The 25,213-nt window shown below is 37.3% G+C and overlaps 1 protein-coding gene across 3 annotated transcripts; it reads right to left on the reverse strand.

Moving 5' to 3' along the window:
• Positions 1-42: 42 nt before the first annotated feature.
• Positions 43-24,707, reverse strand: LOC7477138 (uncharacterized). 3 transcript variants are annotated; one of them, XM_024602156.2, is made up of 26 exons: positions 24,543-24,707; positions 24,081-24,257; positions 21,794-23,983; positions 21,648-21,723; positions 19,669-19,791; positions 18,037-18,292; positions 17,460-17,951; positions 17,197-17,382; positions 16,802-17,098; positions 15,278-15,925; positions 12,229-12,631; positions 11,976-12,103; positions 11,576-11,746; positions 10,517-10,717; positions 8,481-9,041; positions 8,250-8,309; positions 7,819-8,147; positions 7,208-7,634; positions 5,907-6,374; positions 4,617-4,733; positions 4,403-4,524; positions 3,587-4,319; positions 3,113-3,367; positions 2,623-2,805; positions 2,051-2,392; positions 43-1,215 (listed from the first exon to the last, which is right to left on the reverse strand). In XM_024602156.2, the coding sequence occupies exons 2-26, from the start codon at positions 24,253-24,255 to the stop codon at positions 466-468; spliced, it is 9,693 nt and encodes a 3,230-aa protein (XP_024457924.2). In that variant the 5' UTR covers positions 24,256-24,257; positions 24,543-24,707; the 3' UTR covers positions 43-465. The 3 variants fall into 3 exon arrangements, with proteins under 3 accessions (XP_024457924.2, XP_024457923.2, XP_024457922.2); XM_024602155.2 differs by having other exon boundaries at positions 8,253-8,309; positions 21,794-23,986; XM_024602154.2 differs by having other exon boundaries at positions 21,794-23,986.
• Positions 24,708-25,213: the final 506 nt, after the last annotated feature.

The following is a 25,213-nucleotide window of genomic DNA, read 5'->3' on the forward strand; positions in this document are numbered from 1 at the left end:
TTTTGTGTACATGTTCACCTGTAGGAGCACGAGAGATTGTCAAAAAAAAAAAAAAATTGCAATTTTATATTGAACCAGGAATATTGACATATTGTACATTCGTTACAAAAATGACTTGGCCTCGCTCATGGCATCAAAGGGAAATAAAAACTAAACATGTCCCCAATAGCACACCACCAAACCGCAAAAAGAACCAAACCAATTTACACTGCTTCAGTTGTATAAACTAATTGAGCTGATCTACGTATATTCTTTACTTCTTCAAGCCACCATTCTGAATCACCTAGCCTGTTCAATCTAAGTTGGAAAAGTAAAGTACCCTTTCAAACTCTTTCGCTAAGCTAATTTACAACTGTGTCAATTTCCGGTGCTTCACAAGACATTACAAGGATATAGCATCCTGCTGCTATCACCAATATTTTCCACCACCAGCCATCATAATCAAGTTCAGTGTTGCTTCCATTTTCACATCAAGGGGAGGTAGGCACCGCCATGCCCTTTCCTGAGGACTAGTGGTGCAGCATTGTCAGGAACCTTATCCAATGCATTCATACATGTATCAATGATGTCATTGAAACCAGTTGCAATGGTGGCCAACTGCACCCTTAACCTCAAATCCCGTGTCCTCTTTAACAAGCATCTGAACGATCTCCCCAGATATTTAGCCCATTCTGCAGGTAAGCCACCTCCAGTCAGCCAAACTGAGAATTGGGATTGGTCACCTCTGGCTGCTACCTCAGCTCTGTAGAATCTAGCCAATTCAACAAGCATTGAAGGCTGAAGTGGAAGCACAGCCACAAATTCAGCAACAAACTCTTCAATTAGTTCTGGTTTTAACATCTGATTCCAAAGTACCAGTGCCCACTCACTTGGCTGGTTAAGACCATAAGCTTCAGCAACAATTAAGGCCTCCTGGAAATAGGATTGCTCAACCAACAATCTCCTGGCATTGGTTTCAGACAAGTTCAGCCACTGGCAATCTGGCATTCGAATTTGCAGGGAAACAAGGGATGCGTGAGCACATGCTCCGCGAGTTTTATTGCCAGCATCAATGGAAGAGTGAACTTCAGCTGCTTCAATGAAATATCGCATGGACTCAAGGAGGTCTTCATTTTGGTCCTTGTCATAACGGCGAAACCACTGCTCAGAAGACTGCCATGCTCGTGACTCTAAAAGAGCAGCAGTTTCATGCTTCATGTCAAAGTGGTTATAGACCTGAAAAGGAGAAGAGCGATCTTTATCCAAAATGAAGAAACAGATAAATCACCAGATTTTACAGTTTAAAATGGATCTTATTGAAATCTCACTCAAAGCACCAAGCCATACCACTTAGCATGCAAAAGATAATAAGTCAAACAAAGTGTCTATCCTGCCAAAGCATGTTGCCACTCAAACCTGCATGCTCGCAGTGGCAACCTGAGACGTATTCACTTGTACTCAGAAAATGGTCCTTGTGAAAAAAAAAAAGAGTGGATTCTCTGTCCCCAGTGTAGTGCATGAAAAAAATGAGCTGAGACCAAATAAGCCAAGAAAAGCTGAAAGAAACAGAATTGCATAATAGGGTGACATTGCAAGCCATGTATTTTTATATGATATATCTTCATATTGTATTCAAGAGATTTCATTTCCTAAATGTAGGAGTCCTACACTAGATTTTAAAAGGAACAAGTTATCATGAACACACATGAACAACAGACTAATATGAAACCTATCCCCAAGGAATCTAATAATGCGGCATATGCATCCCACAATCATATACTCCACTAAATAAGGGCTTAATGCCTTAATCAGAAAAAAAAAAATAGTCAGCCATAGCAATTCTCTTCTCACAATTACTCTGTTTAAAATCATATACTCTATAAGATGCTTAGAAACTGAATTCTTTTTTACTACAACCTAACCCATTTTGGGCTGACCTTGTATCGTTTCCATCCTTTCCACTTGAATGACAATATTTTCTTTTAAGTATCTTACCAACTAGTATAATACTATTTCACAACCCATATTTAATGTTCACTTCACAAAATAGAGAAATGAAGACCATACGAACCATAGCAAACGCATCATGATCTTCAGGGTTGAAATGCTTCAGTGATGTAAGAACAGCCATTCGAAATCCTCTGACTGCCTCAGCAGTTTCCACATTTGTCTCCGCAGCAGCTGAATATTTCTGAAGAAGAAGATCCAGCTGACCGTTTTCTATGAGAATGCCAAGAATGAAATTAAGGGCATGGAAATTTCCTACTCCAGTTATCAGGCGAGCCAAACATGGAAAATCACCCTCAGACACATAAGCTTCCACCCTGGTTGCAGCAAGGGCTACAAGAACATCAACTCCATCAAGGCATGCTGATGATTTGTAGAAGTGGTGTGACAGGATAAGAAGCTCAACCTAAAACAATAAATTCCCAGTAAAACAAAAGTTATGATTATCAATAACAGGATTAAACAAAATCCAGATTCGCCTTTTTTATCATCCATTTTCTTCTTCAGCAGGAAGTGCTATCAAGGTGTCCCTTCTAATAGACTGAATGACCGTTAACAAAGTCATAACGGTTGTTGAAAATGATTGCCATTTAGGCACATAGAAATACTATCAACGCTCACTTATAATGACAATACCTCACAGGCATGTGGTATTTCCTGTCCAGTAATCACCAAACGCATCAACGCATGACCAATTTCAGGTTCAGAAGGGCAAAGCTCCGCCCACTTTAAGAAGTCAGAAAATCTCCATAATAGAGGAGCAGGTCCTTCCTCCTTCTGAGAATCCATATATCCCCCACGATGCGCAGCCAGTAGACCCTGTAATATGTCAGCAATGCAAATAAATTACATCACAGACAACAAGTACTAGATTGCATAGGACTCGGTTAACTTCATGCAAAAATGGGTAAGGAATATGATATGCAATCTCCAGGTACGTTGCCATTTACACATGAAAAAAAAAGCTCCAAAACTATTTATTATACTAAGTTCATCAAACAGTCTACAAAACCAACTTGGATCAAACGAGAAACATCATATTTCAAAAGATGGAATCCTATGACATTAATTTAAGAATAAAATATGCCAAAGAAAAAAGAAACACAAGGGAAAAGAGACGCCAGACCTTGAGAAAGGATTCTGCAAGAATTCGAGCAATACTAGCAGCTGGCATGGAATGAGTTTGCACCATGAGAGATGCTTCTTCAAATGATTCTTGTGCTTTAAGAGCAAGCAACCGAAGCAATTCGATTGGCTGCTTATCAAATGCCTCCAAGAAAGAAAGACCCAAGACATTTGCAGCTTTTACAACTGCTATAATTCTCTTACACAGTCCGCGTCCACTCCCTTCAGTAAAAATTGTTGCTAAGCTCTCCAAGACCTTCATTGGCATAGTCAAAAATTCCAATCCATGCATCCATTATGCAACAAGACATCACATAAGGACATGGTTAGCAACGACAATGGAATGCAAAAATAGGTACTTAAAAAGGGAAAAATCGAAGCAAATTAAATTTTCATATTAATAAACAAGCATATTTGTATAGAATTAGCTGCCAAATTTGAGAAAAGAAGAAACATTGGATATTTGGACAATAACCTGCAGTGGATCAAGCAGATGCTTCTCGGTTAATATATTATATGACTTGACAACAGAACATGTTTCCTCATCAAGCATTGATATGGATATTTTGCTTCCAGGGGTTGTTATTGCTCCAAGCTTTAGAGCAACATCAACAAGTTTAAATTCAGGAGGAGTGTGTGCTGGAGACAGCTTATGTTGAAGTTGCTTGGAAGCTGTTATTTGTCCAAACTCCAGTAAAGAAAGAACAGCTCTTTCCAGCTCTGCAGGTCCAACCCTTTCCTCCCACTTCGAGAAAGACATTTCTATCTTTAAGTTTTCATCTAGCAATGGCAAGTCAATTCTAGAAATGAAGTTAGTGGAACAATCTTCAGGCTCAGTACTTTTATCTATGGGCTCCATTAATGGTCGTCGTGATAGCACATTGCCTTTGGCCCTCCGTTTAGTCTTTGTACTACCCCCAGCTGTCTGTGTGATGGAATCCAATACTTGGTTTTTGTGCTGTGCCAAGTTATTTTCCCTTGCATCTTGTTTTTCTACAGTTCTGCTTCTCATTGTATTGATATGATTGTCCATCTTTGTTATTAAACTTGCTGTCTTGTCAATGATATTGGAAGCATTTCCAATAACAGGATCACCACTGGAAGTGGTTGTAGTAAAGTCTCTATCACTCTTTGCCTGAGCTTCTGATTCTACTGCCAAGAGCCATACTCTAGTCTCAATTTCTCGCAGAAGGTGCAATGGATAAACTCTGATAAAATCACCACATGTCAGAAACAAACATCTTCCTAAAAATAGGAGAAATGGAAATTTAATTTGTAATTCAACACTTACGGATTGGACAGAGTTATCATCCCACTTAACCACTGAAGAGAAAGCAGCAGCAATTCATGAAGCTCTCTCGCTGGAAGATCTTTCTCAACAGCTTCAGCATGTTTAAGGAAAAATAACCCAGCCTGCAAATCATGTGCAAGCACACGATCTCAAGGCATTAGTAGCAAGTTGCAAAACATGATTCTCAATGATGACAGCTACTAATAAAATACACCTGTAAAGGAGGGAAGGAATATCTGATGAACAGTGTCTGACAGTGGCCCCATAAAGCAACTCTCTCTTCTGGGACATCCCAAAGGAACTCCTTCCACTCAGCTACCATGGATTCAGCCTGAAATTTGAGGGGACCAAGAAAAGTTGGGACATCAAGAGTTTCATAAGAATACTACCACAAACACTTGGACTTCTGATTATGAACATGAAAAGTATGTCATGCTTGTTAGTAGCATTCATCCCATCAATGCATAATCAATTTCAAATTTTTAACATTGTAACCAAAGGAATCAAACAGAAGTTGATTCAAGGAAACTGCCCAGTTGCTTTAAAGCCTTCCAAAGACAAACTTGGTTCAATCGAATACATGGAAATGCATTCTAGTGCAATAATATTCTTACTGAGTAACATTTTTTGGTCAAAATAACAAAGCATGAGGGCATGTACCCATCCATTGATTTATCAATTCACACATAAACAATTCATTAAAACAAATAATGTCTAAAGAAAACCTCCAATTTCAAATGAAGACTAACTTAAACAATTACCAAGTAATCCTAAATAAAGTACTTAACAGTGCAAAAATTACCTTTAGCAATCAAAATCACTACAAAGTAATTGCATGGATGAAACACTTATGATTCTTTTGAACACTTGGTATCCAATACTTCAACTCATTCTCCAGGAAACTTTAGTTGAGGAGAGACCATTTAACAATTTTACAACATTGTGTGTGCGTGTGAGCGTGTGTAATTGTATGTTAAGTTGCCTTGAGAATAGTCAATTGTTGTAATTTATATTAATTAATTATTGCATCTCTCTTCATATTTAAGAGTTCTCAATCAGATATATAAATCAGTCTCCATTTATCTCCATCTCAATAAACTTGTACCTATCTAATCTATAAAAATCTAATTTATATCCTTCAAAATATTAATTTTCTCCTCTCCTAATAACCTATTCAATCCAAAATAAGAAATGAATACTGGCCCAAATAATGAATAATATAAGAGTGTGAAGCTATCATCTCTCTCATATTTTTTGCAAGTAATGATGGCGATTTAAATGCACTTTCAATCAACTTTATTTGTGAATATTAGTATACAAATGGAATTTTTTAATCAAGATAAAATATATAATCCATAACTTGTAAGAGTCTGATTATGAAGAGAAGTTGTTTTGATTCAAGTTGCTTTCTTGGAAAGATGTATTACAAATTACTCATGTAATACTTGTTTATGAGAAAAAAATACTAAAATTTAGTCACATTCACAGAAAACCCTGAGTATACCTGAATTTCAGTAACATGGTGAACAGCAGATTTCCAAGGTCCACCACTGGCATCCAACTGCCTGGCCCAGTTACGTGCTTGCTCCCAATGCCCATTCTTTTCCAGTGCTTCTAAAAGTGAAGCATCATCTAGAGCCTGATTTCCAAGATGTAGAGCATCATCCTTCCGCAGTGAAGGCTCGGCTAAATTGATTTTCCAGTAAAGTCGTCGATAGTATGTTGCGGTAGATCCGCCATCACCGAAGTCCGTAGCAGCAAGAAGTTGTAATAAACATCTTTTTTCATAAGGAGATGGACAAGTTAAAAGCATGGCATTGGCAGCTTTTACAGCAGTCGAGCTTATCCATGAAGTTCTGACCCGCCCTTCAATTCCTATGTTTGCCTGCATACTGGTTTGTTCGTCCTTTATCCTGACAGAAAAGGAACCTAGATGGGCTGAAGCTTCAGACAGGCGCATTTGAGAAAATGCCTGAAAGGAAAGAAATAGGTTAAGTTTCTGTCAGAACATGGTGATCCCAATGATCTCATTGTTTCCACAACTCAAGCCAAACAAGCAAAATTTGTCTCAAAATAAAAATATTACCAAAAAGGAAAAGAAAAAGAAAAAGAAAATAATCATACATGATATGGTTGGCCAGCAAAGTTACTCCACAAAACAAAAAAAAAATAAAGCCCATTGTTTTTAATTGTGTTTCAAAAGTTTCATCCATCCCATCCTGTTTAGTTCAAGGTGCTTTACAATGGTCCTCTCCATGCCCATGCAAACAGGACATACAAAAAAACATAATGAACATAATCTCATGCCAAAAGTCAAGCTTAGGATTCTGGTTCTCTGAAAATTGAACTTCCATTGGCTTAGTATGCATTTGAGACAAGTAGATGAGAACAAATAGTAAACAAAGATCACAAGAACAACAAGCAAGAATCTCCTTCATGCTTTAATACAAATGCAGGTTGTTTCCAGAAGCCCTTTGGAGAACAATATGAAAAGTTCAGATTTCAGTTTGTAAGATTCTCTTTTGCATGTGTAAGACAGCCTTCACTTAGTATTCTCTTAGTATCTAAATCTGGTGATGCATTGGACCTCAAGTGAATGGTAGGAAACTAGGAAATGAACCTTTGGCCTGCCTCTGTGGAATCAGGCCTATATGTGCCTTTTGTTGGACAAATGGCAAAAGGGGAAAGAAAGAAAGGTCAACCTCTATATTCAAAGCATTCAACATCTATTACTAAGATAATAAATTTTTCTACACATCAACAAATCACAAGGATGAGAAAAGTGGGCTGTAAGTTTATTCAGACCTGAAGTGCACGGATGAAAGGTAGAAAAGAACATGAAGGAAGGAACATTTCAAAAGCTCTCAGCAAAGGTAGAAACAACTGTTGTTCACAAAGCACTGCCACCATCTTAGAGAGAGACACAGGTCCTTCATCAGAATCACTTGAAACATTTTTTTCACCAAAATCTACTTTTCTTTCCTCTTCAGCAACTGCGCCTTGGGAAGCAGGTCTTGTTGCACCACCATAAGTAGTTGAAACATCATCGATGGCAACCAATGAATCCACATACATTGGCTCCATAAGCCGCCTACGTTTTGCATTCTGCCGATTGTAATGAACTGTTAAGACCCTGCTACCTGCTGGCAGGGAATTCGTAGCTTCCACAGCGGCTTCAACATTATCCGCAATCTGGGATGCAATGTCATTCACCTTGATGGATGAAGTTTCCCTGTAAATATAATTCATCAATAAAATGAATTCAAGAGGAAGCACAGAACTCGTGAAGAACTTCATATCAAATATGAAAGAAAATACAAGAAGTCACTCCAACACAATGCTTGAGCATCTAAAAGCTTGAAAAGGTGTAAGAATATAGATCTGCAAAGCACTATTCATTTAGATCATGGGATAACCTTGCTGCGGTGATTTCCAGCCAAACTGTTAGGCAGGACAAGGGAGACGCATCAGGAAAGCACGATGCAATCATTGCCAAAATTGACCAAGACATCTCCTTTGCTTTCTTCAAGAGAGACTCTCCAGGATTTTTCTGCTTCTCACAGTCTGCTAAAATTCTAAAGAGCTCAGCAGGAATAAGCATGTCTTCCTGGAAACAGTGAGTTTCACTCCCACTTTCCCCAGTATATGTATATGCTGGAGAACCAGATTTCTTTCTCGACTGCATGCCTTTTAAGACTGTTAATATATGAATTTTGAGACGTGGATCACTGAACTCCTTGGTTGCCTGCAAAATAATATCATAACACCATAAATAGGGAAAATTCCATCAGAATCTTTTGGAGTATAACCTGGATTCAAAGACTAATTAGAGGCAAATGATATGTACTACTTGGACAACTGAATCAAAAGGGTATCCTCCAATCTGAGCTTCAGACAGAAATCCAACCTTGCAGAAGACAAAGGGAACATAAGATTAGGAGCTGGAGTTTATTAAAATCAAAATGAAGGAAGCATGCCATAACAAATCAAATGAAGGACATGATACAGGCAAATCCAAACATTATTTTTCTTTTTTCTTTTTTTTTTTGCCCCTATGAAGTTGGGAAAAGATAATTACCCAATCATTGTCTCTCGCTAAAACAGTAAGATACTTTGTGCTTAAGGGAAGTTGATGCATCTGACAGAAGAGTGTAACTAAATTCCAGTGTTGGCTTGCTACTTTTTGTTTCTCTCTTAATTCAGTTCCATCGCCAATACCAGTCAGTAGCCAAGATCCACAAGTCTTTCCATCCATCATTAGTGGAAGACTAGCTTTCTCCAAATGCTGCAGGACTAGCATGAGAGCTCTTGAAGATTGTTTACCAGCGAATGAATTTGAAGTCCCCTTTAACTTAGAGTTAGTTACACGATCCTTGTGTAGATATTCATCGGCAAGTGATCGTGCTAGAGACTCTACCACATTACCTCCATGTGATACCGCTTGAAATGCAGAACCTTTGGGTGAAATTTGGCTATATTTCTCATTGTTCTCACTTGATTTGTAAAATGAAGATATCCGCCTCAAGGCAGAAACATCCACATGAAGCATGCTGGCAGATAAACCACAAAGCTCCAGGAGAAAAGCGCATGATGAAACCAACACAGAATCCACAAAATGAGCAATAGCAAGTGGAATGACCTGAAAATTCAAGTCCCAAAAGATATTTTACATGGCATCATTTAGGTTAGATAAACAAAAGTACTATTAACAGAAAGCTTTCTGCATGCGTAAGTCTGCAACAGCAAATGAAAATCAATTGAATTGGCCTACATTACAAAAGAATTGGCTCCATTATTGCAAGGCATAAATTATTTTAGTATGTAAATCATTTACACTCAAATAACCATCAGAAAATGAAGCACCAATTTGAGTGACTTCTCTTATATTTATGTAAACCACCATCCCCTGCTTTGCCCTAGTATCTTACGCAGATAGGGATTTCGCTTCTAGGCATGAAAGAGAAATAGAAGGATGTTAAAACAGGTAGAGAGCATGGGATATCAATTGTCCAACCAAAAACAAGGCATCCTTATGCCTCATTGGGAAATTATAGACAGAGAGATTGTCCAATTTTCCAACATTTGAAGGCAGCAATGAGACATGAGTGGAAGCCTTTGAGAGGTTTAGATATTGATAAGATAGGCAAGATTATTTCACTTCCAATTCTTTCAAGGGAAGACAAACACAACGTATTTGAGAAGGCCCCTGGAATTTTGATAAGCAAGTTCTGATTTTAAAGAAGCCTTGGCAGATTGCTTTGTTCAAGAACCTTCTCGGGGTCAGGGCTTGTGATATGCTTTAAACAGTTATAGACAGTCTATAATATTGAACTTCCAGCAAAGAAGGTTGGCCTCTTTATGTAAATGGAGTGTAATGATATGAGGTGGCACAAATATGTTATTTTTCAAACTCACCCTGAAAAACTCCACCTTTTCAGGGATCTATGGTCAAGTGTAAAATGGCAAATCATGCTGGATTTTGTTTAATTACAAATGGTTGCCCAGCCTGTGTCATTACTGGGGCTACCCAGGCCATATTGCCTATAATTGTCAGACTGTTGTTATTGTTGATGATGATATCCATACCCTATTTGGTTAGTTTTTTCTATATCATCATCATCAACAATAACAACAGTCTGACAATTATAGGCAATATGGCCTGGGTAGCCCCAGTAATGACAGAGGCTGGGCAACCATTTGTAATTAAACAAGGTTTGAGGTACATGAGAGACATAGATTGGGGGGCACAGATGGAAGAAGAAAATCAAGGCAAGAATTGAGTCGATCAGGTAGTGAAAGGCGCAAGGAAGTTTGGATCCACTCCAACAGTAGTGAAAAATCAGTCTCGGTTGAAAAAGAAAGCCTACGCTTTCAGCTAAAGGATATCAGTATAACAAGGGAAATGCGCTGCCAAAAGCCAGGAAGATTATCACTGGAAAATCCTCCCTTAGCTCAAAGCATCGCTACAACTTAATCATCAGTATAACCGTGATTTAAAATCATGTTGACACATACACTTACAGTTGCAAGTCCAAGATTTCTATTATTGCACCAAATAATAGCCCCAAAAATAGCTAATTTGAAAAAATACAATTCTACTCAGTTAATCCTTACCAATGAAAGACCAGCCTCTTCACTTTGTGTCAAAGGTGCAAGAAGCGCCTGAACATCTGACTGAACATTTCGTTGTCCATGTGATGAAGCACCAGATTGGCCTTCTAATTTCAACTTTTGAGCTCTAACATCGAGGATATGGTTAAATGCTGCAAGTGCACGCCCACGATGTAAATGGTGCTCAAGCCCAAGTTTAGTTTCCTGAATTTAATGCAACACAATCAGATATTCATCACCGTGAGAAACATAATGAAGAAGACATGAATGGAGGTGTCAATGAAAAGGAAGGTTCTCTTTTTTTTTTCCAGGAACCAAAAAGAAAAGGTGGAAAGAAAAGCTGAAGCATAACCAAAAAAAAGTTTGACACATTACAACAGCTCTTTGAAACAACTAGTCAACACCAGCAAACGAGACTGCTTAAACAAAACTCACAAACAATTGATGTTCATGTCTCGTTTCCCATTGGCTCATATTTAGGATTTGAAAATGCTAAAATTAGGAGCTACAATGAGTAAGTGGCCAAAATGAGAAGAACACAAAAGGGTGGGAATCATCATAGCATAACATGCATGGTCAAGTCAGTGTATGTGTGTGCATGCAAAAGACAAAAGTTGTAGACTGTAACCCAAAAGCCTAATGCTATTCTAACAAACTAAAAATAAAATATCAGTTCACCTTCTTACCATTAGCATAGTTGTTGTACCAAACAAAGCATTTCCAAAAGAAAACTTCTATGAATTTCATTCCACTATACAGAAGCCAGTTTTAGGGAAAAGAAATACATAACAACTAATAAACATTATATAGAAAATAGCATTTCTAAAAAGAAAATGGCTTCCCTGCTTTTTTGCAAATTCGCCTACATACAGATTAAGTGAAAGATTCCATTTTAAAGTTCCATAAAAAATTGCAACTGACATTTCAAGATACAGCGCCTATGATAAAGTTGAATTCTCTAGAAAGACTTCAAAAAGATTAATTTTATGGACTCAAAAACAATATACATATATGATCCACATGCGTGCGCGAGCAAGCACGCGCGCGCACACATATATATACCTCAAGTGAAGAATTGTAGAGTTCCTCTTGAACATGCTTTTGGATAGTTGCCTCCCAGTAGACACCATTTATCTCTGTATGTTCCTCAGCATGCATGAAAAAATCAAAGTCTCTGCACAACAAAGTTTCTCCAGCAGGCAGACCTGACACTGACTGCCAACCAAGAGGACCCTGCATGTCATGCAAAAATCAAGATATATGTAAGTATTTCCAACAAAGCAAAAGAACAATATTGTAAGTCCTCAGAAGATCTAGGATACCTCTTAGGAAACCAGCATGGCATAAAGTCTAGTAAGAAACCTATTTATATATTCATTTATGACAAGAAAGCTGAAATCAATCACAAAAAAGTAAGAAATAAGATGCAGATTTCAGAGACATGATGGAGCTCAAAAGCAACCTGAATATGAAGCTGAATCAACCTCCGCACAGCCTTAGGAAACCAGCACGGCAGCATTTGTAGAAGTGAAGTATCACGTGTAGTGGAGAAGAAGATGTTGTCACGCCAGTTTAGATAGTTTGCTAAAGCTGAATTTCCAGATACATAAACAGCAAGCAATTAAAAGAATCAGCAACAGGAAACCAAAAACATTCAGCTGATTTTCCTCTCCCCATGGATTAACAAATCAAAGAAATATAATTGGCTGGCCTACCATTTTTATTTCCCTTAGGACCCAAGAAATTAGAAGTTGTGTCATGACCAAAACTTGCTGCAACAAGAGTGCGCCACAGAGTAGGAAATTGCTGCAAAGTGGGCCTGAGGTTTTCCAAAGTGCACTGAGCTGAGGAGCTACCGTGCCTTTTCACACTACCACTACTCAAGCAATTTTGTATTGGGTCAGTGGCATACATTAGAGTTGCTAAAGCTGCCATTTCACCCCCACCTTCCGCTATATCATCAACAGTATGAATTATTTCATCGATCTCCAGAGCATTGAGGTTGCTATCAGGAACTAAATTAGGTGACATTATTGTTCGAGCATTGCAGAATGATGCATCATATTCATGCCCCTTAATCATACATAAAAGCAACCATTTTGCCCATTGACAATCACCCTGAACAAGAAGCATCAAATAAAGAATATGAAGCAGGTCAGTGCATGTGTAAATTGTTAAAGAATAAAGATAAAGTAACAATATCAGAAAGATCCAGAATGATAACCAATACAATAAAGAGAAAGAATATAAATATTTGTCACAATTAAGTTATAATTGGATGAATTAACTCTTGCAATCCACCATTGAAGTATATTATTCAAAACTAAACAACAGCTTCACCAAAATAACCCATTTTGGAGTAAAATTGAATTTGGAAGTTGAAAGATAGTAAATCATATCATCCCCCTCTGGATAGGAAAGGCTCGATTAAGTGAAAAAAACATTTTGGGGAAATTTAAAAGATCATGGAAGAGGAAAGAGTTACAGTCTCGTAGGCAAAAATGCAGCCTGCTAAGCTGTTAAATTCTGTATGGAGAGGCAAAAACACATGCGCACAAACGCAGACACTCAGTCTATTACATAAAGACCATGGACGAAGCAGAGAGATTTCACTAGACAATTATAAATCATACAAGTTAAGCAATGATTTCACAACTTTGCCAGCACACGATCGACTTGAAGACAGACAGCTTTTTTATCAATTCTTTGCAGGAGATCTTTTCCAATGTAAGCCACGCATTTTGGTTGGTCACTACTCCACTCAGTAGTCACCTAGAAGGATTGATTCCAAAACCACCACAACTGAGAACCACTAAAGGGAAAGACACTATTTGTAATTTTCCTAGTAAAAACTATCCCAGGCAAACAATGATGTCTCTGCTCTTTGGCTTTCTCAACATGCCTTAACATTATTCACTCACTCATCATCCTGTTTCTTTTTTTCTCTACATCCACACCATGCTCTCCATATCATAATTCCTCCTACTTGCAAATCCCAATCTGGAAAGTCCATGCTAAATATGGTACAGATACAAGCCTAGAGTGTACTTTCAAACTCGGGTATACAAAAGGAGTAAACCAGCATGCCGTATGATGTTGAATATAAACATAAACTTTGAAATGGATGTCAGATACAGATAAATTCCAAGTGTGACTCGTTAAGTTCAAATTTTAAGGCAAGGACAAAGATCTGAAAATTGGATGCATAGAAATCCATTTGGCAAACAACAAAAGCATGTAGAAGATATGGCAAAGGGAGAGTGAGAGAGAGAGAGAGATTTGGCACAATAACATATGGCGAAGGGCCCGATGCAATGGTAGAAGTGCCTGACTTATAATTCAAAAGATAAAAGTAGCCAAGTCATACAAAATGCTGGCATAATAAAATTATATGACAAAGGGCTTGATGCAATAAAGTGCTGGAATTAAAACACTAGAAGATATCAAAACTTGAAAGCAGCCGCTTCAAAAAATGCAGAAGGATAAGACTGTCTCCAAACTCTCCCTTCAATTCTATGACTTGTTAGACTATAAGTGAGTAAAGGCTTTTTTGGCCGCCATGTGAGAAGGAGCTCAGAGCAGATATGCTAGTTACTATATGATATAAAGAAGCCCATTAGCCCAAGGCAGGTTTCTCTTAATCACTCTTCTTCCATCTCGACTTACCCATCCCCACCCACTTGCAGTGATCTGTGTCAAAAAAGATTTTTCCTTCTTATTTCTCCATTCTATCCTTTTCATTTAGCTAAGTACATAGAAAGACTTGGATTCCGCAATGAACAAAAAAAAAATGTTTGGATAATGCAGAGAGAGATTGGGCTGGGATCTGAAGAGTTTGGCAAAATAAGCAGATAGTCAAGGGAATCGCAAATCACTAAAACATAAGAAGCCCTAGTACTGTCGCTAGCAAAGAGGAACACTAGCTCTGAGCTTCATGAATCCAAAGCCTGTATGAGAGAGAAAGATATTTTTTTGTCTGACAAAGCTGTTAATCTGAAACAGCCAGAGATGCACAAACTGGTTCAGGATTCTATAAATTACAATGTCTATTAAGAGGTCCCTCTGAAGTAGATCACCTCCAAGTTCCATCTTTTACCGTCCTTAACATTTCTGTACTCCTTAATCAGGCCTAAAGATGATTTTTTTTTTAAGCACTATTTGTCAAAAACAAAGTAGTTTGCTACAACAACTGAACAAGTTATATATTTGGACCTGCAGCATGACAGATGATTAAATTTCCCAGGAAAGAAATGGCGATGCCTTCCTAAATTGGAGATTGAAGCGCACAGGACATACATAAACACTCAAAATGACATACTTGTCCAACTCTCAAACTGACATACTTGTCCAACTAGCGTAGCAAAAATTTAACAAGGTACTAGCTTCCAGGGTGTCATTTGCAATAAATGCAGGATATGAAAGATGAATAAGATGTTACTGCTTGGGAATATTACTGGATAATAGCCTTCTTTATTTTAAAAATGAGTACGCATAAACAAATATATGTAGAGGGAGAGGGAGAAGTTAATTGCTTTTACAGAAAACACCTAGATGCTGCCTGTATTAAACCATTAACCTATCAGATAGGTGAAAATATAATACATCATAACTAGAGCTGCTAGATACAGCAGTTCATGAACCTATAAGCAGAAGAGAGTAGAAAGTGCATAATACCCATATGAATGCACAGCTGTACATAAGCAAAGATTCAGAGAAAATACCACATAAAGAATAGTTAGACTCAGTGGGCATGAGGAAACTTACTGCAGCTTCTTGCAATGAACCAAGCGAATCATTATCTAGAACCAATTTGTGATGGTCAAGGTAAAGGTCCAAAAGGTTTGGCAAGCTATATTGCACACAGTAATGTACGAGTAATTTATGCAAAGCTTCCATGCGGACAACATGAAACCTTCCATCATCTGTGATATTGAGATCAGATGAAATCTCAGCAGAATAATCCTCCATTGTCATTTTATCAGACCTGCTAGTTATGAGGCCTGAACGAGCTAGCAGAGCTACAATTTCACCAGTGCCTTCCCAGTATTCATTCAAAAATATAAATTTCTTTGCAAGCTCCTGCTCCATGAAATTCCTTAACCACATGGAGCAAAATGCATTGGCAGGAAACCTGAAAATCTTGACCCCTGGAATATCAATGCACACAGAATCCAATTCTTCAATGGAGCATATGTAACTGTTGTACTCAGGAAATTCACAATTGGATCCAACCTCTGGAGCACGCTGTAAGTTGTCCAAAGTGATCTGGAGGCTTCCATCCGATAAAACAGATGTGGGTATGAGGTCTAAAAGTTTGGAAACTTCCTCACAGTCATTGTGGCATAGATAGTACTCTAGTTGAGATTCCCACAATACATGAACACCCATAATGAAAGGTTGGTCCAAAACTATCTGTATAAAAGCAAAAAATTATGGAGAGAATTAAAACCCATCGTCAAATTAAAGCCTTGCAGAAACTATAAATGAAAAGGGATGTGAGCACAAGTAACAGAAAAGAGAATCTTAAAGTTCAATATATATAGATTCTATTTCATAGTTTACAAGTTTAGATGTTTTAATTAACCCTCTAATAGCTGCAATTTGAGCTGAGTAACAAATAAAACATCCAGCACAGATAATTAGAAAGCATAAAGTGAAAATGGGGAAAGATTATTAAAGAGCTAACACAGTACGACAACCATCAGCTGAATTTGCCATAGCAGCTGAAAAGATACACCATTGAATTCCCTTTAATTGTTCGAGTGCCAATGCCTCAACATTCTCAATTTTTGTCAAGTGAAGCATTGTTGTGATGGGAAAGAGGCAAACATCATAAGAGAGTATAAGAAAAGAACTGCAGCACTAGCCCATTCCACATTGCATGTCTTGCAAAAAAATAACAGTAATAAATAAAACATGTAGCTTCTAAATGACATCCTTCTATTTCCAAAAGTTCAATCTTCACTTCTTCTGGATTAGACAAGTGCTAAATTTGGCATCTTTACAGCAGAATCAAGTGAAACAAATTAGCAACCTGCATCCTTGTATGTTTTACTTGACCATCCAAAGGAGTAAGTTGATAAATCAGTAACTATAGTGGTCACGTGCTGTAGAAATTCAGTAAAGAAACAAAAACTGCCACATCACAGACATCACTCTCAAACTTTTAGCATGGACCAGGTCCCATCTTAGCACAAGATTTCATATTCCTTCATTCTGGTTTCAGATGGCATGCCGCACTCCAAATATCCATAGTACAAAGAAGAGGAAAAAAACTAAAGTACTTACACGATCAATGGTTCTCTGGTCCCAGGCACTAGACCACACTGCAGCAGCAGCCCAATATCCAGCAGGAGCAGTATCTTCGTCAACCACAGGATCAGGAGAGTTCCCACTGATGCTTGTCCATGAGCCTAAAACTACTCCATCAATTTCACCACACTCAATTGTAAGATTGCTAAACGTATATGATGGCAATAGCTGCAGCTTAATTTGTGCTGGTGAATTTAAAGTTGATGTAGCTTTCTTTAGTGCCTCCTGCTGACCAACAAAAGTTCTCCAGAAACTACTGCTAGGGTACATCCTCTTTCCAGTAAAAAAGAACAAGAAATTCTCATCAGAGTTGAAATCCAAAATTAAACCATGACACTAAAATGTAATGGATGATGATAAATTTCAGGTACCTCAATGAGTAATATCTTCTCAAATGTTTCCCGTTCATATGCTCCCAGGTAACCATATCTTCTCATATCCTCTGCAACTTGAAGTCGAAGAGATCTCCTGACCGTGCCAAAAAATAGCTGCTTGAGGCAGGTTGCAACATCCTCTCCAAGCCTTTGCAACGTTGCAACAGCAGGTTCAGTTTCCCCCTGTTTATCATGAATGATTAATGCAGAATATAAATCACTGCACCTTTGGCTTTGTCTAATAAACATAATTAAGCTACCTTTAAAAATAGGTCATAAGCAATGGCTCTTCCAATGTCACGAACTTCACTGAAAGTATCTGGCATTTCTTTACTGGTTTCTGAATCTTTAGAACGATGAAGATGCAATTGTAGAACTGCCAAAGGGAGACGACCAGATAGTAGTGCATCTTTAACCACAGTATTTAGGTCTAAATTATCCAATTTCCATCGTGCAATCATCTCTTTAGGATTTTCAAATGGAAAAACTTTCTTTCCCATATTACCACCCTGTGGCACAAGAACAGATACTCCATTTGAATCTTCTATATCCAAGTGAGTTCTGAAATCCAAGGAATCCTGATACATCAAAACAAGCTTCTCATTATTAGAACCGACAGAAGACACAGAAGCCAAAAGTTCTTCTTGGTTTGGTGTCTCTGATAATGCAGCATCTGCTGAAAGAACAGAAAGCTGAGATTCGTCCTGTGATAAATTTGCCTCCACCAAGCTTAATTCCTCCCTACCATCCATCTATAGCATTCAAAAATATAACATGGTTAGCAGCAGATAAGAAGCAAACAATTCAAAAGTGTGTTGTAAGCACGCAGAAGCATACCAATCTCAGGCCAGTCTTCTTGAATTTTGAGCTCAGTCGATATTGAAGATTCCGAATAATCTCTAAAAGGTGAGCCATTTCATGAAGACTTCTTGAGTCCCCCATTTTGTTCTGTACTTTATGTGGTAGAACTGGTGGAAGAGAAAGTAAACGGGTCCTCCTAAAACCCGGTAATACGTATGCATCTTTCTTATGCTGGAGCGACCCACATTTCCGGATCATTTTGGTTGTAAAGTGGCTGGCTAATGCAAGGAGCCTGTGATGCAGATTCGAGGAATTAAAAGGAAAAAAAAAGTGAAAAAAAAAAAAGAAAAGAAAAGGAAACAAGCTATTCAAAAGCTAGACAGTATGGTGTACAGCAAAGAGGGATCCAGGAATAAATAACAGAAATCCTAGAAATCCACTAGGAGTTCCATCCGGTCCAGGTTAAGTAGAGCATGGCTGATCTAGCAGATGATGTAAATTATTGGCCCATGGGCAATCTAAACTGTGGCTTAGATCGTTTAAGTAAACAATAGCACTCAATCTCCTTATTTTTATTTTTTATTATGAGAAGATGAAGAAGCAATATCCATTCTTTTATTTGCGGAAAAAATGCTACTGGAAACTCAAAAAGGCTCCTAGATGCCATAATAATCCAGTTAATGATCTATTGTCAAGAATCAAGTTTAAGAATACACTTAATCAAACCCAACAAGCCAGGAACTCAATCCCATCATTGAAGATATCATGAAAGAGCAAGCTATACAAGTTGATCAATTGTGGAGAAAAGCTTCATACTACCATCACTATTTCCTCCCATAACAAAAGGCATTGCTATCAAGTCCAAGAATGTGATTTCAAGCCTTAGGTTGACATATCAAACTTTGGGTTTTTAATCAAACATTTTAAAACTCAAAGTCGAGTTTTTCCAAACAAGGAAGATGATGCAATATAGAAGAAAAATTTTCAATTTATTTTATAATATTAGGAATTATTATCTAGGATAGGTTTCATTAGTTAAGAACTTGTATCAATTAAAATTATTTAGTATTTTATTCTAGTAGGGATTTTATTTCCTTATTTTAACTAGAACTCTTTTAGGGCTTTTTATGAGCCTATGCACAAATGTTCATTATACTGTGGGGAGAATGTTTACAATTAATTAAGATTAATTGAGCATTGTTTCATTTTATGATCTTCCAACCCCCTTCTATAAAGTCATTGTCTTCTTCTTCCTCTTCCTCTCTTTTTTTTTCGTTGCAGTCTTTAGCCCTTTCAAGTTCGAGTTAACCAAACAATTCTAAGAACAAAAGGAACTAAATATAGACAGATAAAGAACCAAATATGTAAAACATCGGGTGTATACTGGAAACAAGATCAAAATCAGAAAAACTTTAATGTATGCCGAAGAATTATAATCTATAATGATATGATTGTCGATTCTGTACAATCAACAATCTTTAACATTGTCAAACAAATTCATAGATATCAAGATCCAGATAAGTTGATGAATTCTAAAAAGGAGCAAAATTTGCACAAACCTAAAATTTGACATGCATTAGTATCTTTCTAGCGATTTCTTTCATTAATCATGAAAAAACTGTAACCTCATTTACGAATATGAATAACAATCAGAACAAAAACTTTTACCTTGATGCAGCAGAGACCTCATTATCATTGCTATTTCTATGAGACATCAGATAAATTGCAGCACAAAGCAATCTCAAAATGCCTTCTTCTGCTAGGTTGATGCCTACAAGCATTTCCAGAGATCTGTTGAACCATAAAAAATTAATAATAAATAAAATTGAATAACTCTTAATCAACCTACTATATTACTACTGCCAACAGAACAACCATATTTTGGTCCTTTTTTGTGATTACATAATTGATCCCCACAATTTGAGATCAAGGATCAGTTGATTGGTGTAAAAAAAAAAAAATTTCCTCCAATATGGAATGGACAATGGAGTAGTGTGCTCTTTAGAAACCGTATATCCTGCTTGGAGGTGCAAGGCATTTGACTCCAAAATCCAGCCCAAATCCCCCAGTCCTCTATAAGGGAATGGTTTTTGGAATTACTCTTTCAAGATCAAAAGATTCTAGGGGAGTGAATACAAAGGACATGTTTTCCAATAGAAGTTAGACTACAGAATCAATAAAAAATGTATCAATGCAACACAGGATAATTCATAGTCAAGAGGACCCCACCCCTCACCCCCATAAAAAAACAAGAAAAAGAAAGGAAGAATACTAAAAATAAAAAATCTGCTTACAGAAATTAACTATGTCATTTCCTAACAGCCTTATAATTTAGACTAACTAGTTTTCCATCATTTGTATACATATGCAGGTGTTAAGACTTAAGATAATTATTTTTAGTAAGAAGAAATTTAATCTAAATAAGAGAAGAGTTTAAAAATGAGATAAATTAATTGCACCCTCTCCATTGGATTAAACATTTAGCAACTTCTTCATCATGCCAGTTGACAAGGGACAAAAGAGATTTAAAGCTAAAGAAGAGAGAAAAGAAGAAGCTAAGAAGAAAAGGCCAAAGAAAGAGAAGAAAAGCTGAAGAAGAGAAGAATGGGGGTTGGAAAAGTCTGCAATTTTGCAATTTTTATTCAATTCATCAAAAATTGTCTAACATTTAGAAAAATAGAATATAAATACTAAAACCCTAACTAGAACAAATGATTGGGCTTATAGCCCACTAAATAAAATATCCAACAATAACTAAATTAAGCTCAATAAATAAACCTAAATAAAATCCAATAACACATGGGTTGGGCTATCCTTCATCATCGATCAAATGAACGTGTGAACCATGTCTCAGGCCTAATGTCCCCATCACCAGTTTAAGTGAAGTGGCTTTGAGAGCGTATCATTTGGTCATTCCAGGATGAAAATGATCCCAGAAAACCAATGTCCAGCTACATTCACCCGACAGTGATGCACTTTGGTAAATATGGCCATGATAGTGTTCCCAGTGAAATAAAAATGGCACTTGATCTAGAAACTTTAAGCAACTCCCAGCCCCAATAGAAAAGTGTGCATATGTGCACAGATACAATAAAAACCTTCTTAAGAATTTACTTGTGGCCCTGTTTGTTATGAGCTTTTTTCACATCTATTTGAGCTTTTTTCTGCAAAGCATCTATTTGAGCTTTTTTCACATGTATTGGATGTTTTACATAAAAAGCTTGTAGTTTCTGCTATTTGAGGATTTTACATACCGCCACCACAATGCCAAATAACACTGAGTTCATACATGCATGTGCCTGTGAGGTAACATATGGATATATCTATGGTCGATGTATATACTGTGACGGATCCAAGGACAGGGATGGCCAGGAACAGAATATTCCCCTCAAACCCTTTTGGTCGCAGAAATAATCCCAACATATACACGCAATGGCACCACTAAAACATAAAAGTTAATCATCCTTGTGAGTGTGTTTTCATGCATGCAAGTTCATGAAGACACGTACACAAACTTCTACCGTGAACAAATATATAAACCATAAGATCATAACCTTACAAACAACAGTTTCACATAATACAGACCATAAAATTTTCACTTTTAAACAAGACAAGAAATAAAAGCAATTGGATATATAGAAACTTACTGCTCAATTTCATCATATTTCAGGTATTCCAATGCCATCTGTAGCCGCCGCAACCTAGAGATTTTCAACTCCCACCCTGACATGGCAATGATTAAAATGATTAAAATGTTTTAAGTCCATTCAAACTTCAGGCAAGTGAATCTCACCATTAGTCAAACATAACTGATCTGCCTCTGCCGGGCCTTCATAGAGAAGAACTCTATCCAAAACTTCAACTTTCCAAGGTAAGAAGGGTTCAATTGACTCTCCTATTTCCAGCATTTTTTTTAATTGCTGTCCAATGTCCGTTTTGATAGTGCGCTGCTGATATCCAATGGTTTCAACAGGAAGGAAATCAGATGCAGCAGAAACAGAGGGAAGAACAACTGAAAGACCAACTTCAGTCACCAAATAAAAAAATCCCTGGAAGCTACAACCAACTACTTCTCCAACAGGAGCTTCTTTCCCTTGGCTATAACACTTGTTAACCCTATTATTCAAGCATCTATCATCATGAACTGCTGAGCTTGTGTGCAGATTAAAATGAACAACTTGAGTGGTTCTGTGATTTTTGGCATCATGCTTCTTCATGAGTCGAGTGATTCCCATAGGTGAAAAACAGATGTAATCGTCTTCATTAAATCTCTCTGTGGGAAGAAAGACTTTCCGCACCAGGTGTGAACTTGCTTCACGATCATGAAACGTGTGAACAGCTATCTCCGAAAAACCACTCAATAACAAGTCTTCACACCCATGATGGTTCAAGTTTTGGATTTTCTCAAGCGTGTTTTTTCCAGCATAATCCAAAAAGGAGAATTTTTCATTCGTAGTGGATGGATCATTAGAGTATACCCATTGGTGCCCTATGTCAGAACCACCAACCTTCCAGCCAACAAACATCCCAGGCCATAAATGTTGAAACTGCTGAAGCAATTTATCATAAGCATCATGGTTGTTTGAGAAATAGTTACCAGTAGACATGACATATACTACTCCGTATTTATCAACTACAGCTAACAAGGATGTATGGGATCCAATAAGCAGCTTTCTAAACATTCTTTTTCCAAGGAAATCAACACATTGGGGGGTTGAATTGTGTTGAACTTCAAGTTGTTTGATCTGTAAATCAGCGGGCATAGCCACTTTTTCTCCCTTCCATGGGCCTGAATGAGGGTTTAATCCAGAAGCTCGTAAAATATCTATATATGCAACAAATTCACCAGACATTGCAGCATAAAAGTAGATTAACCCGGAAGTATTTAGGCAAACAAGAAGGCTATCAGAAAAGCAAAAGTCTGCCCACTCCGATACATGGTCTACATGTACACTTTGCACAAGCTTCACTAAGGAAACCCATTGGATTCCCCAACTATCTAACTTTCCAACAAGAAGTAGACTTTTTTTCCTGCTTCTTTCACTTTCATTCCCAGTACTCACAGAAGCAGAATTGACTAGTGTCAAGACAAATCCAATTAGGTCATTAGAATTGCTGGAGAAAACTTTGGAGCATTTGTATGAACCAATACAAAAATCATCATACAAATCATCAGACTCAGTTGCAGCTGTCTCGTTCTCTGGTTTGAAAATGGTTTCACACTTGCTCTCCTCCCTATTTGCGATGGAACAGTCTTGATTAAGTAGGTTCAGAAGTGGTGAAGTACTGTCAAAAACACTAAAGGAAACAACCTCTGCGGAGCAAGGAAAAGATGTCTTCTCTGGAAACCTCGTCCAGATGTTACCCTCAGATTTGATAGTCTCGACTTCGATGAAAAATGAACGCAACCACCTCTTTGAAGCAACACCTTTCGACAACTCATCAGGCCCACTTTCCTTATCCATGTCTAGCAGACTTCCTCTATTTCCATTAGCCCTTTCATCAGCCATGACAGTAGAAGTGCTTTCAGAACACGAGCTGGAAGAGTCCTGAACCTTCAAAAATTGAGCTGGCATAGAGGAAGGGCCCCAATCAACCCACCTCCCTTGCCCAAATTCACCCTCCAGTGCAGATTTAGTTGTTCCTCCATCAATATCAGGCTTGCGAAAAGCATGCACTGTAACTCCATCGCTGCTGGACACAAATAGAAACTCTCTAAATGAAGCCTCCTTGTGCTGATTATAAGTATCCCCACATACACCCCAAGCAAGTGAATTCACATCATGAACAAAACCATAATTATTAGATCTCAAAAATCCGTTTTCAAGAGAAAAACCATTGTCAAAATCCCCTACAGATGCAGAAGAGCATGGAATATCATCCTTCAAATCTGACCTACTAGATTCAGTACACAATTCCGAAGATCGACATTGAAGCCTTTCATCACCTACAGGTTCTGAGACGCAATTATTGAAAGATTCCCCTGCTAAAATGATTACAGAAAAACAAAAAACAAATACATAAAAAAGACCACAATCATAGCATACATAAACAAAAGGATTTTGGGGAAGTATATTTACCGGCAACTAAAGGAAGGAGCAAGGCTTCACATTGATAAGACAGTAACAACAACAGCTCCCTGGTCGGTGATATAAAGCCCTCGCGAAATTCCGACAAGTCGATGTTGAACTTAGAAGGGCCCCATTTGTGGAGCTGCAGAATTGCCGGACTCTCACCGCCAAGACAGTAATCCATCTCTAAAACAGTAAAAAAATCTATTAATTAATCCAAGAATTTTATGGAATATTAAAAATCGATTCATTAATCGCAACAGAAGCTATCAAAAAAAAAACATTCAACTATTCCATTAGATTAATCAAATTCGTATTATTTAAATTTATAATCATGATCGTACATAAATTAAAAAGAAGGCAAAGAATGATATGATTAAATGACAGAGAAATAAAGAAAAAAAAGAAGTTAACATTTCTTCTAATCGGAAATAAATAGATAAGAATTGAGAAAGAAAAAAAAAAAGGAACCTGAAACTGTTAAGCAAGCGAATTGGTTGTGCTGGATTCAAGCCATTTGCTACAAATTATTCTCGAGTTTTGGGTTCTGCTACAGTGTAATAGAGTGCTTTCTTTTTGTTTTCTCCTGTTTTCTTCCTCTCTTAGTTAAAAAAAAAAAAAAAAGACAGAGAGTTTACAGGATTTGAAGATGCGTGTGTTTTTGTTTGTGTTAAAAGGACGAAGATGGGGGGGGGGTATGGTGGTCAATTCGTTAATTATGGACAGCAGTCCAGCGAGGCTGGTTCTGGCTTTCTGTCTCCGAGGCGGGATTCTCTGCGGCTCTCAACTGGCTGCGGTCATTGTGTTTTCTGGGCCGTCCACCCAGCATACTTTGTTTTTTTTAATTCTATTTTTGTTTTTAATTTTAATTTTCTAAATTCTATTAAAAAAGCATGAAAATTTGATTCTAGTTTTTTGTCTTCTGAAAAATAAAAAACTAGCAATCTAAACTCTAAAAATAATTAAAAAATGATTTTTTAGAATTAATTTTCATCTTAATTTGTTTTTTTATTGCTAGAAAGTTAAAAAAAAATAAAAAATAACAACGTGGATGATTTAATTATTAAGAGTTGGCTTATTTAAATGAATAAGAAAATGAATTAAAAGACTGAAAATGTATTTGGATGGTTCAAAACTTAGAT

The sequence above is a fragment of the Populus trichocarpa genome, chromosome 5 (assembly GCF_000002775.5).
Source record: "Populus trichocarpa isolate Nisqually-1 chromosome 5, P.trichocarpa_v4.1, whole genome shotgun sequence".
Classification (NCBI taxonomy): Eukaryota; Viridiplantae; Streptophyta; class Magnoliopsida; order Malpighiales; family Salicaceae; genus Populus; species Populus trichocarpa.

Coding starts and splice junctions, on each gene's coding strand:
- LOC7477138 (XM_024602154.2), bottom strand. CDS start 24,255: ATGGATTACTGTCTTGGCGGTGAGAGTCCGGCAATTCTGCAGCTCCAC. Junction 17,099..17,196: donor AGAAGATATTACTCATTGAG/GTACCTGAAATT, acceptor TTTACTGGAAAG/AGGATGTACCCTAGCAGTAG. Junction 11,747..11,975: donor TGATTCAGCTTCATATTCAG/GTTGCTTTTGAG, acceptor CATGACATGCAG/GGTCCTCTTGGTTGGCAGTC.